General features: G+C 40.7%; 2 protein-coding genes across 4 annotated transcripts in view; one reads left to right on the top strand and one right to left on the bottom strand.

Moving 5' to 3' along the window:
- LOC134668958 (intraflagellar transport protein 172 homolog) overlaps positions 1 to 4,928 on the top strand; it is a 55,227-nt gene extending 50,299 nt beyond the window's left edge. Inside the window, exon 33 of the mRNA XM_063526468.1 lies at positions 4,788 to 4,928. The gene's annotated coding sequence lies outside the window, so the exon portion shown is untranslated. The remainder of the gene's footprint in view (positions 1 to 4,787) is intronic.
- Positions 1 to 14,590, bottom strand: part of LOC134668963 (regulating synaptic membrane exocytosis protein 1) — a 70,344-nt gene that overhangs the window by 21,983 nt on the left and 33,771 nt on the right. For 2 of the 3 annotated variants that reach the window (XM_063526472.1, XM_063526475.1), the window contains exons 4-11: positions 13,269 to 13,422; positions 12,554 to 12,787; positions 8,802 to 8,980; positions 5,087 to 5,233; positions 4,773 to 5,008; positions 4,444 to 4,568; positions 4,191 to 4,359; positions 2,850 to 2,908 (exon numbers count right to left, since the gene is read on the bottom strand). In XM_063526472.1, coding sequence (XP_063382542.1) covers positions 2,850 to 2,908; positions 4,191 to 4,359; positions 4,444 to 4,568; positions 4,773 to 5,008; positions 5,087 to 5,233; positions 8,802 to 8,980; positions 12,554 to 12,787; positions 13,269 to 13,422 — 1,303 coding nt within the window. The remainder of the gene's footprint in view (positions 1 to 2,849; positions 2,909 to 4,190; positions 4,360 to 4,443; positions 4,569 to 4,772; positions 5,009 to 5,086; positions 5,234 to 8,801; positions 8,981 to 12,553; positions 12,788 to 13,268; positions 13,423 to 14,590) is intronic. The other variant, XM_063526473.1, reaches the window with a different exon arrangement.

Raw genomic sequence — 14,590 nt, 5'->3', positions numbered from 1 at the left:
AAGTTAAATGAAAAGGGTACGTAAAATTTTTATCAAGACCTAGAATGCAATATCTAAATCAGTCTTGCGGCGGTCGGGGAATGCATAGTCCTTGATCGAGTAACATGCAGCAACGGTCAGCTATTGTATCGAATCTCTGTCAGGAGAGACAAACTCAAAATTCCCATTCAATCTGTGCGATTCATAGCAACTGCATTCACAACGCGATCAGTGGGTTCATATCATAACTTGCAAATATTTAACTCATCTCACTTGCAAAATATTTTAATTAAGTCACATGCTTCGGGCTGAGGCATCTCTATTTTAACATAAAGTAATTAATAAAACGGACGATCTTATCCGCCATGCAGAAAGCGTTGGTCATGCTGGTATCGTTTCAATAAGCTGCACTTTCGTATAAGTAGGTACCTATTTATTGGAGTATGATAAATGTATTGACCCGAGACCAATTTGTAGAGCAAATTATCATATGGATGCTTACTAAATATGTACCTATGCCTAGTTATAAATTGGAATCTAATGCAAAATTTCAACTTTTATTTTACAAAAGCTCTTGTTGGATCTATGCATGTGTAAGGTAAACTTTCTAAAGCGTTACGCTACATATTTGCGTGTTTGTTTTGGATTTGTCATTGGCACTACTGCATGTAGGTAGGTACTGCAGGCACATCTCATATTCTATTGCGCCGAGGTAATTTGGAGAGTGCCTAACTGAACTTTCGTACAGTTCAGATGTTGTTTGAATTTAGAAGCAAGTTTAACCTATATTGCCCAATTTAATTAACTAGTGATAATTCTGCAGGAATTGCAATGCTATTATACTATACTATAACTGGATACTATTACCTCTATTTTCAGCAGAAACTACTGTGTACCTACATAAGAGCACTTACATTTGTTTATTACAATTTTGTTTACGAAATTTTGTTGATTGCCGTGGTTAACCGCCCTAACGTAGGTATGCAGAATATTGCTGTAAATAATGTATGTTTATATAATTTGGTTGGAATGGAACTGTACGATATAAATTAAAGCAGTTACATAACACAAACAAAAATGAATGCAGTGAAATACAAATAGTTGTACAAACATGGAGGTAGTTAATATCATAGACGACGTATGGTTGTTACATTGTATCACACATAAAAGTTCCACGTTTTTACTGTGCTCGGTATACTAGATCAATGCACATATCCACATTGTGCCACTTCATGCAGTTCTCAGATGTTAAGGAATGAGTCGTGACAATCAACTACTGAGCGGTATGTACAACGTGTCGCTGTAGTGTCAGTCGCGTGACGTAACAGAAGCGTCGCCGTCGGCGCGCGCCTGTCGCTCAAGGGGTTCCGGCGAGTGCGGTGTGCGTGGACCGTGCAGCCACCACTCCAAGCTGCTACGAGACTAGACGTTGCGTGCGTCTCGGACGCAAGTGCGGCATACACTACGCTAAGTCAACAGGAAGACTCGGACAAACTCGATGCGCAAGACATGAGACGGTACAAACAGGAGTGCGGCGCCGTGGATGCGGGTCGAAGACAACACAATAGCGAGCGCGGCCGGCGGCCGGGGCCTCACCTCGCTCGCCGCTTGCTGCGGCGCGACTTCAGTGTTGTCATCAGTCGTCTCGTGTTGGCTGCACTTTTATCCTCTCCACTGATTGTGCGAATATTTTTTTGTAAAGCGGTTACGACGTGTTCTTTTGTGCCATTATATTTGACTCGTGTATGAAAGTGGCGCTTTAACTAAGCTGAAAGCGGCAGCGTTTCTAGATTCACTAGGACTGTAGACATACTGTGTCAAATTGTAGTCACACTATTGCCAACCAAAGGAACCTATGACATGATAACGGGATTCGATCAATCCCCTAATCTACCATTGAACATTTAAAATGGTTAGCGTCTATCTACACTTACGTAGAACTTCATTTATGTTTGTCATTTTTCAGATCAAGCCCTACAAATCACATCCGCTCAGCTCCGGTGAAGAGTTAATGATATTGGTCACGTGTTAGAAAAAATAAAAATCTGAAAATAAGTAGGTAGTATTTTTTCACACACTTCGCTTAGGAATATGATGTAAACGATAACGAATATAGATAACAAAGAAGTTTAATTTTAAGTAGGTATATAATTATACTTCATTCAAGTAAACAAACAGAGTAACCCTTTTCTTAAACAGGAAAAGGGTCATAAAGTTAAATTACATCTACGGTCGCAGATAGAAACACTAATACCTTATAACTAGGCTAACGTGGAAGATGTTTGCTACAGTATCACAGCAGAGCAACGAAGTCAGCCCCTGCACTTCATATCTATATCCAACATGAATCCGAAGGCTAATCGGCAAGATGTATGCCGAGTAATACAACAAACAACATTTATTATTATTACCTTAGGCCTCAACTTGGATAGAGAAGAAAGTATAATATATAATGAGCTGTGGCCGCGCATGGGCCACGATATATATGACTCCTCGCTTCACATGGCACAACATGGCGGGAGACACATCACGTCTAACATACCTCACCTCCTCACAGTACAATAACAACGTCATTCAATGGGTTTCTCATAATCCTGGTTATTGGATCATCTCATCTTAACCAGGTACAGTCAACTTCATCGGTGTAGTGGAGAATTGGTTCAAAACCGAGATGATCCATTAACTTTAGACATAAAGGGTAATTCGGGCAAACCATGATTAAGAGTCTTAATGAATGATCCGAGAAGCGCAGAGGAGTAGGCACTGAGTGACAGTCTCTACTAAAGTAGATGAAGGAACGAGCGGAACTGCTCAATGTCTCATGGGTTCACAACACATATCGTAACAATTAAAGCCTATGGGTATTATACCGGGGTTTTCGGCAATTTCCTTCGGGTCGGCGACGATGGTGATTTGTCGGTATCCGGTTCTGTGAACCAAAACAATGTTTGTGCATTACACCACTAATGAGTTTAGCTGCAATAAACACGCATTGGTATTACTGTTCCTTTATGGTTGTCTTCTAAGAGTGGTGGTAGTATCGTGAAGAGAAGTTAGGACTGAGAAGAGACTGAAAAAAAAGATAGTGGTGCAATGAAATACCTACAATATTTGAGCTGAAAATATTGAAGAAGGTAAGAATAAATGATAGCGGAGAAAAATGAGAAATTATGCAAGAAGATTAATCGTTTAGAAAGATGTAATAAGAAATTTAAGCGTTGCTTTGCTGCATGAAGATTTTAATATCTATTCTACAAATAATGTGCTGCCTGAATAATTATGGTGTAAAAAAAATTGATCAGTGCCTATGGTATTTTAAAATATGTTATGCCTTATGCCTCTACAGCATTTACGGTATTGTATTAAGGATCTATATAATATATGATGCCCCGGTTAAATTGAGATATCTATTCTAAGTACTAGTAGATTCCACCTAGGTACTGTAATTCCTTCTGAAAAGCTTTTTAACTATACTATTCTAGCATTTAAAACAGGGTAATTCAGGAGATGTGAACCGTACCCTTTCATTTAATGATAACCTACTGTTTCGTACAGTATTAGTGAGATTTTTTTTTGTGTTGAAATAAAAAGTTTTATATTATTTACGAAATGCTTGGTTACCCTACACTTAAAATACTTTGATTAAATAGGTAGGTACTAATCCTCTTTGCTTATGCATCACAAATATCAAAATGAATGCCAAAAGAGTGGTTATTTTTAAATATTGCATCTCTTCATAATAAAAATGCCGTGTAGATAATGATAACGGTCAAAGAGGTCTTATCATTCTTGATTAAGCATTGTGAATAGGTTATCCATGATTGCAGAGAATAGTCACCAAAAAACTTAAAAACAGGAAAAAGGGGTGCCAGGGGTGGATTGTTTTACTTAAATACGATAGTAGTGAATGAGCCATTAACATTTACCGAGTTGTTAGGGTTAGTCCACATGGCTCACGTCTCATAAATCATCCTGTATATTGTTTTAATTGCTTTGGAGAATGAGCTGAGATCACGGTAAAGGTTCCGTCACACAGGCGCGTTTTCCGGGCGGGACGTGAGCGTTTTATATGTCAAAGCGGCGCGCCCCGTTCACGCTCCACCCGCAAAACGCGCCTGTGTGACGAAGATTTAAGATAGAAGTAGGTAAGTGCAACTGGTTTTATGAATTAAGATACAAGTGGAGAACTATGTAGTATGTACTGTATGTACCATATAGGGCATGATGGTGTTGGCTGGAGTGCGTGACAGGCGTGGCCGCGTCGTCCTGAGGCGGCGCGGGTTCCACTAGGAGCTCTACGTTGTCTCCGCTGCGATCCAGGACAGAGCACACTTCTTCGAAACTGCGCTCCGTCAACGGCACACCACCCCATTCCAGTACCTAAGTAAAAAAGATACTGATCATGAAAAAACACCTATTAATACATTTTGTAAATCGAATGACGTTCACATGGTATTTATATACCTTGTCACCCTGTTGTAAGCCGGCCCCGTCGGCGGGTCCGCCCGGCACAGTCCACACTATGACGGCCTCCCGGCGACCGCTGGCGTCCGGTTTGCCACCCACGACGCGCATGCCGAAACCACGTGCTGCGTATGGAAAATTAAATAAGTAGGACGAATACCGCACCCAATCACTATGTATACTCTACCCTGATGAACTGCCATGGTTTCCCAATTAAGTGCTTCAATAGGAACATCAAAACATTCATATCTTTGAGGCCGGCCAAATTTGAACATAAACCTGATCAAGTACCTCATTGACGCTAATAAAGTAAAATAACTAAAACTTACATCTTTTGTCGCTAGGATCGCGACGCAGCGAGACTCGTCGTGGCGAGCGATCATCGACATCGTGTATGACGATCTTGATTGCCTCCGCGTCAACCGACATTTGCCGCGCGGCTGCAGCGGCGGCGGCCACGGCTGCAGCCGAAGGGCCTGGTGCTTCGGAGGGGTCTCCAGTGCGGGCTAGAGCAGCCATTGCACTGAGCGCCCCCGTCCTTTGTTGAAGCGCGGCTATGTCTGGGCTGATTTATTTAAAAAATAAATATAAATAAGTATATTAAGTTATTTCCTTGGTTCTTGGTAAATGAATTGTTACTTACAGCTGACTACCGCGGCGCCTGATGGGGCGGTCTTCGTCGACGGCTAGTCCGGCGATCGAAGGCGTTGATTCGGATGTGTCTTCTGTACGGTAGGAGCCGCGACGCGATCCTGCTCCCGCACCGCCGACCACGTCCACTGCTGATGCTCTGGTGGGCATAAAACAAAACTTATTTCAAAATTCCTTTTTGACGCACCTGAAGCAGTTTTACACTGCTCCATAATGTTTATAATAAAAACAGTACAGAGGAGTAAAATTCTGCCAATAACGCCGGAAATTGCCGGTTTCGGACGCTACACCAGGAAATTCTAGTACAGGGCAAAAATGATCTACTCGTATTCCATATTGAACGTGTTAAATTGTGAGCCATCAATCACTGTTTCTACGGCCACTAACGAGAATAAAGTTCAAAATGATGATAAGTAGAACCCTAAAGCGAAAACGGGAAATATACTTCTAAAAGTTTTTATTTCCTCCGCATATGTAGCGCGCTCGTGAGAAGGGTCCAACATGTCCGCGGTTATGTGGATAGTATTTGATTAATGACCGTTGTTTTGTCCTTAGTACACCAATTATGAGTTGTGTGATTCATTGTGTACTTTGTGTAGTACAGCATAAATGCAGAGCCAGCCTGTCAGAAAAAGCATGCGCCATTTTATTTTATAACGATAGCTAAGAAAATAATATTCAAAATTCAAACAAAACAGGTATGTCAGATCGTAGGAATCGCAGGATCGTAGCAAGTAGAAATCCGTGGTCTCTGCCTACCTCTCCAGGAAATAGGCGTGATTATATGTATGTATGTAATAAATATAATTGCTGAGGATTAATTTACAATAAAAAATAATTGAAATATCTTTAGCGACGGCACAATATAACTAAGTAAGTAGTAGTATTATGTCAGTAAACAGTACCTAAAAGATAATTCGATTCCATTCATTCGTAAACACATAGCTAAGAAGTAGGTTAAGAGGATCCCCTTGTCCAAAATCGATGAAAATCTCGGGTAGCCCCTTAAATACTCTAGATTTTTCAAAAAATTACCAGGTACTTACTCGTACTGATATAAGACTTATTACCAACCATTAGCAAATAACAATGATTAACAATGATGCAAATAACAAGTATGCATAAAAAAGATTCACTACTATACTATAAAATAAATAAATTTTCTAATAGATACTGATATGTTTATACAACACTTTACGTGACACATTTATAGGGAATATGAGACCGTACAAATTACGTTTGCATTTCGAAGCTGGCGGCACCTATTGGTTAATATTATTGATGGAGTCTCGGCGCTGAAAAAGGAAATTGCATTCGTGCCTTTCCACACCATTAACACGATTATGTCTACCCCTGTGACGCGTGGGTTCGCCCGCCGTTGCAAAATATGTCTAACGGTATGGAATCATATTAATATTATGATATAAGATAATTTGTATGTATATTGTATGCAAACACTTAATTGTACATACGACAGGTTAAGATACAATTAAACAATAAGTATAAAAATGTACAAAATGAAATATCGCTGACTGATCAATAATACAGTTCTGTTTCATTTTTATCGAAGTGAAATTTGAATATTGCCATAGTGACATTAAGCCGAATTTCAACTATCTTGAAAATGTGACATAGAACTTTGTAAATATTGTGCCAGCGATATGTGGACGTACTAAGTAATACATATACGAATACAAGAATAATATAGACTAATCGTTGTATATTGACACATACATTGTTGCATTGAAGTAATGTGCATACGAGCAAAATGACGTCAATAATGGGATCGAAGAGCTTTAAGGGGCTAAGCTACTTTTCCTTTGGTAGGTATAGATTCCACCCCATGGACCTAGTTGTGTTATCCCGCATGATCCACATGCTAGGGACAATGGAGATCCCAGTTGGACAATTTATGTTTTCTACCTAGCGTACCGGAGGTTTTCAAAATTGTGAAAGTGACATAAACAATTGCAGAAGTCGGGTGGAGGTATTGCACGGTGCAACGCGCGAAAACATGAATACATATATTTTTATTTTACGAATGCTAAGAGAATGCTAACTTATTCTCTTTATTTATCATTCTTCTTAGGCTAGGTCATTTATAATATGAATATAAAAGTAAAATATAAAAACACTTAAAAAACAATAAAAAATACATATAAACACATTATAAAAAACCTAACCTAGGGTGCCGCCGGCAGCGGGGCAGGGCCCAAGCTGCCGGTGGCCAGGGCCGCAGAGTGAGGAACCGACGTACTATACGCGCCGTGTCCAAAATTACCGCCTTCTGCATCTGACCCTTGATCCAGCCACCCAGCGAGAGTCTCTCTAGGTGTTGGTCGAGACTCTTCGCTATGAGACCGTTCACGACTATCGGAACAATGATCGTCGAGTCAACATCCCACATGGCGGTAATCTCATGAGCCAAGTCTAGGTACTTGCTGGACTTGTCCTTCTCGGCCTTCACGAGATTCTCATCATGGGGGATGGTGACGTCGGCGAGCACGGCCCGGCGCTGTGATCGGTCTATCAGCACGATGTCAGGCTTATTGGCAACAATAGTCCTGTCAATGATGATAGATCGATCCCAATAGAGCGTGGCACGACCATTTTCGAGAACTGGCGCAGGTGTGTACTTGTAGTACGGCACTTCGCGGTCCACAAGGCCGTATAGGAGGGCAAGCTGCTGGTGAATAATTCTGTCGACCGTACCGTCCTTCAGGATATATCTCCGGTAGTTATTCGTCATGATAACTTCGTCCGCAATTGCACAGGCAAAGCCCTCGGTTTCTCCGAAGAGGTCCCCGAATCGTAGCCAGTTCACCGACGCGGGTAGGTCTACATCGGGTCCCATGAGGGCCTTGTAGAACCGCCCGTGTAGCTGCTTATCCTTCCATACCGCCTTGCGGTCCTCGGTGCTTAGTACTACAGGTTTGCGCCAGTTCTCGTTCGCCAAGGAGAGCGGCGTGAGGCCCCTGTCAGCTGCCACCACATCACGATGCATCCCACACTCGTTGTTGAGGAAATAATTCCTGAGATTGTACACCTCACGGTTGTGGAGATTTTTGGCGTTTAGAAAGCCGCGACCTCCACATTTCCGTGGGATGTACAATCTCATAACAGACGAGCGTGGGTGCAGCATACGGTGTGTGGTGAGCAGCTGTCGGACCCTCCGATCCAGGGCATCCAGCTCGGTCTGAGTCCACCTTAGTATGCCAGTATGCTAACTTATTATTATTAATATATATTAATAGTTCTAGTACGAACCAGATGCTCTGACAGTAATGTAAAATCAAGTCAAGTGTGACCACCCCGAGTCGGAGCGAAAAGTAATTTGGTGGCAAACCAGTACACTATTGGAAACCAGTTAAGTTTTTCTTGGCCGGAAATTATGTTAGCGCCGTGAAGAACGTGCTCGGTCGCCGCAACTCTTTTATCTACTGTTATGCCTCGGACGCTTGGAGCGTGCGTTTCTTCGGCGGAGCGTGCTGTGTGCGTTCCGTGGCTTCTGGCTCGATTTCAACTTTAAGATACGTCAAATATTTCGACTAGATACGATATAGATCAGTGTCAAATATGACATTTTTTGTTTGAAGAAACGTCACTTTTGACACTGACATATCTAATCCATATTATCGTATCTTAAAGTTGGAATCGGGCCGTTGTGTTATGTTATGTACAGTGTATAATTACACATTAACAGTTACCTCCTAGACATTGGCGGCGGTGCGACGAGCGCGGGCGAGTGCGCAGGCGAGTCCTGCTTGTCGTCGTCGACGCTGCGCTGGCGCGCGGCGGGCACGCGCATAGACCGCCGCCGCGCCGGCGTCACCGTGCTAGGCCGCCGCGACTCGTTGGCTGGCGTCGCCGTGCCGCCGCCCTTTAACTGCCGCAACGGCAGCGTGGTTACTCATACACGAAATTATTATATGAAATGAACGTAACGTTAAAAAGGTATACATTTTAGGACTTAAATCATTGGTAGAAATACTTTGCGGTACGTACATACAGACGTAGAGACATAAGAATTGACGTGACCCGTCACTTTAAATGTTGACTGTAAGTACCTATTAAGTAAATACCCACGTAATTGATTACTAATCATGGCTGTTTTGTTCATTCATTAACTTTACTGACGCTTGTTGCTGATAACAATGCCCTAACTACCAGTATTATGCGGTATGCATGTAGTCACAGAATAACTAATAGTACTACCGTGTATTATATCCCAGTTTAAAGAGAGAGATAAGAATATATATTGTACTACTAAGAAGATACCTACATATTTTTTTGTTATATAAGAATGATTGCAGACATAGCAGTTCCACCAATGTGACGTAGGTAGTTATTAGAATTCGAAAAGCATAGGATAAGTGCGTTTACTTACTTACCTACTGAGATAAAAAATATATGTAAGTAGGTATGTAACTTAATCATGAACGTAAATTATCTAAGTAAGTAATAAATTATCTATATTTCTACCTTTTTGTATAAGAGCCAGTTAGCTCTTACACTTGCTTGATGTAGTTGAGTGCGTTAAATTTAAAAACTCAATGAATTTAATTCAAAGAATAATAATTCTTTTAGAAACACCGATTAACCGTCCCTTTTATTATAAATCAATATTTATATTTTAGCTTAAATTATACTTGCATCGTTTTATTCCATATACATAATAGTTATATTATAACTAACACATACTTATAACCAACAAAGTACAAGAGTAGGTAACTATTAACGACATAAACAATTTTTTTATACACAGGTAAATAAAACGAAAGTTTTGATTTTGTATGACAGGCGATTGACGGGGGTTACATGTAATAATAGACAGAAACGAAGGTATGTAGCAAAGAGTAAAGTAAGTATAATAGGTAAAGAGAGCCCTCTTGAAGCATTTTATGGAAACTCATTTGAAAGCGCCATCTCTGATTCTCCCCCGAAACTAACTAAGTATGTATGTGTGAGTGTACAACTACATATGCATCCATACGTGTACTTTCGTCCCACATAATATTAGGTCTACTTGGTCGGTTTAAAAGTCCATTTTTTGATTGGTTTCTTGTAACAAATAACTGTAATTGTTTACAAGAAGTCAAACAAAAAATGTACTTGTAAACCGCCCAAGTAGACCTAATATTATGTAGAAAAGGTTTTAAAGAGTGGAATGAATATAACAGAAACATAATAGTAAGTAATAGTAAAGTATTTTATTGCCTTCAATTTGGTATATACAGATAATATAGTACCTATTAATAGCAGGAATCTACCGCTTGCAGCTTCTGACTCTATATCCATTGTCTAAGCAGGTACCTCCATAATATGCGCTCCAGTTCCTCCCACGACGTGTCTTTAGCGGAATCAAGACGCACGATTTTTTGCAGAATGTCATAGAACATGCTTGTCGTGACCAAAATTAAAATTGCACTATTATAGTTTCGAACTTATACACAGGTCCTTTTCATCGCTATTTGCAGTCAGCGCTAACGATGGAATTTTTCATTTTTCGTTCGAGAATATCTAAACCTCCCGGCATTTTCTTGAGCACTATTAAAATTTTTAAACCTGTTGTAATATTGGGAGGCTAATTTCCCTATTTTCGTATTTAATGCTTGCTCCATTTTTACTCGGTTACACTTTAAAATTAATAGAGAATAATTATCTTATATAATTTGTTTACGACATTTATTTTGGTCTGACAAGTAAACAACAGTTGCTAAGTAACCAACATCATAAATAAAGAAAGGTGTTGACAAACTAGGTATGTAACCTTCTCAATGTTGTATTCATGCCTTAAAATTGTATCAATTTTATAGTGACACATCTAATGACGTAGTTTGCATAATCGGAAGTCTGCTTTACGCAATTTTTCTTTCTTTCTAAATTGACGCCATCATCCGCCATCTTTACTGACGTTAACTATGTTCCGAGTGTCCCCCCCCTGGTATGTAGGATCGCGGAGATGAGGGAATGTCACCTCAAGAAAGATTTCACTTTGACGCTTTGGCATTTTATCTTTTCCCTTCCGTAGACACGAAATAGTTACATTTTATCACGACAGCAAGTCAAGTGTTGGAAGCGAAAGTTCACACTCAATACCTTGTAACTATTTTTAAATGACGTTTCAAGACGTTATCTTTGTTGCAGTCTGTAAAGCTATTGAGCAAACTATTATTGCTTGGAATTTCCTATTTATACCTACTTTTAAGGTGACATTCGGACCGTTCGGTACAATCGGAACAGTAGTTTCCTTGACGTTTTAACTAAAAGTGATTCGCATTTATTTATTATTTTTATTTGTATTGAGAAGAAATTCAGAAGGTGTGGCAAAATAAAAATAATTAGGTAAATCCAACAGTTTTCAAATATGCCGGTTAGGCACAAAATGGCGGCTACTGAGTAAATTCACTCAAATGGCACACATGTCCCACCCCCAAGCAGGGGAAATTATGACGCATTCCAGGCAATTTGTACAATATGTGGAGTTTATTAAGTTTACCGCATGTTACGTGATGTTTTAGGGGAAATATAAATCTTTTTGACGATATACTTATAACCAGATTTATCCTGAAACATTAATATTTGAACTTGTATGTACACTTGTTGACAAAATTATAGAAGACTAGCTTCTAATGTTGATAAGCGTACCGTGGTGGAGCGGATTAAGCCTGAAGAGGTAACATACAGACAGATAGACAGAACTACAGAATGGGAGGATAAATATAGGAAGATCTTGAGCAATAGCCTGTAGGCCTAGCACATGATTGACTCGACAGTATCTCGCGGCGACATAGACTACCTGTCTTTTACGCACTATGTTAACAAAAGAGAGTCTATCTTGCCGCGAGAAGCTGTCGCGCCACTCATGTGCTAGCCCGGCTGTACTTAAGCTTTTTACCTCTACTCTGAGAATGACCCAGCAATTCTGACATATCACTGCCCGGTTTAATTAGTTTTTTTTAAATAAATTCTACACAGGATCCATGAGTGATTAAAATAAAGAGTGGGACGCAGCAATACATAGCAGTGAGATGAAGATATTTTCATCGGATCTCACGTATAGCGGCGTCTGTCGTCAGTTACCTACTAAATTCAGGAAGACGTGAAAAGCCCTTAGCTCATCAAAAAGCCCGTAACGTCTAGTAGGTATTATATATGTCATGCCAGTCGCGGGAGTTCACCCATCAAGCGCGGCTTGGCATATGGAGTCGTGCCAAGAACGTGGAGGTGTTATTAGTGGCGGATTTGCCCCAAGGCCCAGTAGGCTCGGGCCTAGGGCGGCAACATATTAAGGGGCGGCAAACTGTGACAAAAAATTCGCTGATTATTAAGAAATAACACTAAATGTAGTTAATATGATGGGTGCTCAGAAAGGGGCGGCTACAGGGCCTGGACCTAGGGCGGCAAAGACTGCAAATCCACCACTGGGTGTTATACTCGTAAATATTTCAAACATTACCTTTTCTAGTTCTTTTAGCGATGCGGGTGAGACGTCTGAGTGTCGGCGCAGTTCGGGCGAGCGTGGCGGCGCGAGGCCGGTACTGGAGGTGCCGCCGCCCAACCGAGCTTCCGAATGACGCCGTTGTAGGGAATCGAGTACAGGCACATCGAGGAGTGAATCGGTACTGTCTTGCGCCGCGGGCGGTAGTCGCGGCGCAGCTTTACGCCGGCAAACGGAGCATCGCCATGAGTTCTGTCATCAAAAAACTAGTTAAAACTAAATAAGCATTGTTTAACCAGACCTTAAATGAGCGTTGGTAAATATTACCTACATTTATTAATTAAGAATAGCTTAATGGATGGTGTTTAGCAATAATGTGTCAACCCTCATTCATTAAGCAATAAAAACTCAACTCAAAAAAAAATCGCTTACAGTTGACATTTTATTGCAAAATGAATGTGGGTTGACACATTTTTGCTAAACACCACCACACAAATCTTTCGCTTGATCGTAGATTCCAAAACTACGAGCGTTGCGGTTGACAATGCACAGCGCAGGAAAAATGTTTACTTTCGTAAGATTAATGAGGTCATTCTCAAAAAATATGTCTGCGGTCTGATTGCTGCGATCTATACAAAATGTTAGAAAAGAATCGCGGGAATTAGACGCAACCGTAGACATATTCGCATAGAATGACGCCTTTTATGTCATCACAGAGCAAATAGAAACGTACCGCCTCCTCATTCTCCGCCGGCTTAGAGTAGGAAGAGCAGTCCTCACACACGCGGTGCTGGCAGCCGTTGCACGTGTGAAAAACCTCGCCTGGCTTCAGCGCCTTCAGGCACACGCGGCATGCGCCCGCCCGCGACGGCGCCTTGCCCGCTTCCCTGCAATCGCCATTTCAAATTAAATTAATTACTCACCTGCAAATATGGCTGGAAAATGTTATGATAATAAAATTCGCCTCGGAAATTTTCGTAATCTTCAGCAACAGAGAGCGTTTTTCATTTGAAGAAGAACACACCTACAAATATGACGCAAGATAATTTATATTAGGTGATAGGTACCTACCCCAAAAAATATACGTAACGAAGGATCACAGAAGCGCGGGATTCAAATTATAATTTAAGGTAGACGTATAAGTAATTAGTATAATTAATTATAATGTTCAATATATCTCTGTGTAGTTGATGCGTTATCCAAAAATTCTGACTTTCACGATGAAGGTTGGACTTTCGTGCCGATGCCGGGTCTGGAACACGTAACCTGCCAGCGACTCACCAGGCGGATTTTTCAGTCCGTATGCGCCTTTCGCTACATACGGTTTTTCCCGCTTGCAGCGTGGCACTGAATGCGTTAAATTAATGATTCCTTTCCAAATTATTAAATTATTTAGTAACTTACTTATTATTGCATGCATCGCATAATTCTCTTATATTTTTAAATAAATAAATACTTTGCAATCAGCTTTTTTACCGATCTTCAGGAGATGGGTACCCATTTGTATCCGTTGTTACGATGAGTTAGAAATGAAAACATTGTGAATTCCAGACGCGTCGCGTAGCGCTGTGAGCGACGAGTGATATGAACAACGAAGCGTTTTGCGAATGAGAGCCCTACAATCAACGAACGCTCGTAACCAAACGATAGAATACTTGGGTGAACCCACTTTTAGGCTACACTATTGTCACTATTTTATTCGTAAATGCGGGAGAAAATATATCTTGCTTAGATATATAGATATAATGCTTGTAAATTATGTAATCTCTGTGTCAATGGAATAGTACATTACTACAGAGGCCGGGACGAAAGGGGTTGCCGGCCGAAGACATATAGACGGCCGAGCGAAGCGAGGCCGGATAGGTCTGAGCGCGGGCAACCCCATTTCCCGCCGAGGTATGTATAGTGCTTTTCTCAAACATGCAATGAAATAAATAAAATAAAAAATCCACGAAATCCAAGTTTTATTTATAGAAAAAACTAAAAGTAAACTACACCCAAAATATAACCAACACGTACCTATATCATTATCACGCGTATGTTTTACACGAGTCA

Source organism: Cydia fagiglandana, chromosome 11, assembly GCF_963556715.1.
Source record: "Cydia fagiglandana chromosome 11, ilCydFagi1.1, whole genome shotgun sequence".
Lineage (NCBI taxonomy): Eukaryota > Metazoa > Arthropoda > Insecta > Lepidoptera > Tortricidae > Cydia > Cydia fagiglandana.
This window is presented reverse-complemented; position numbering and strand designations above follow the sequence as displayed.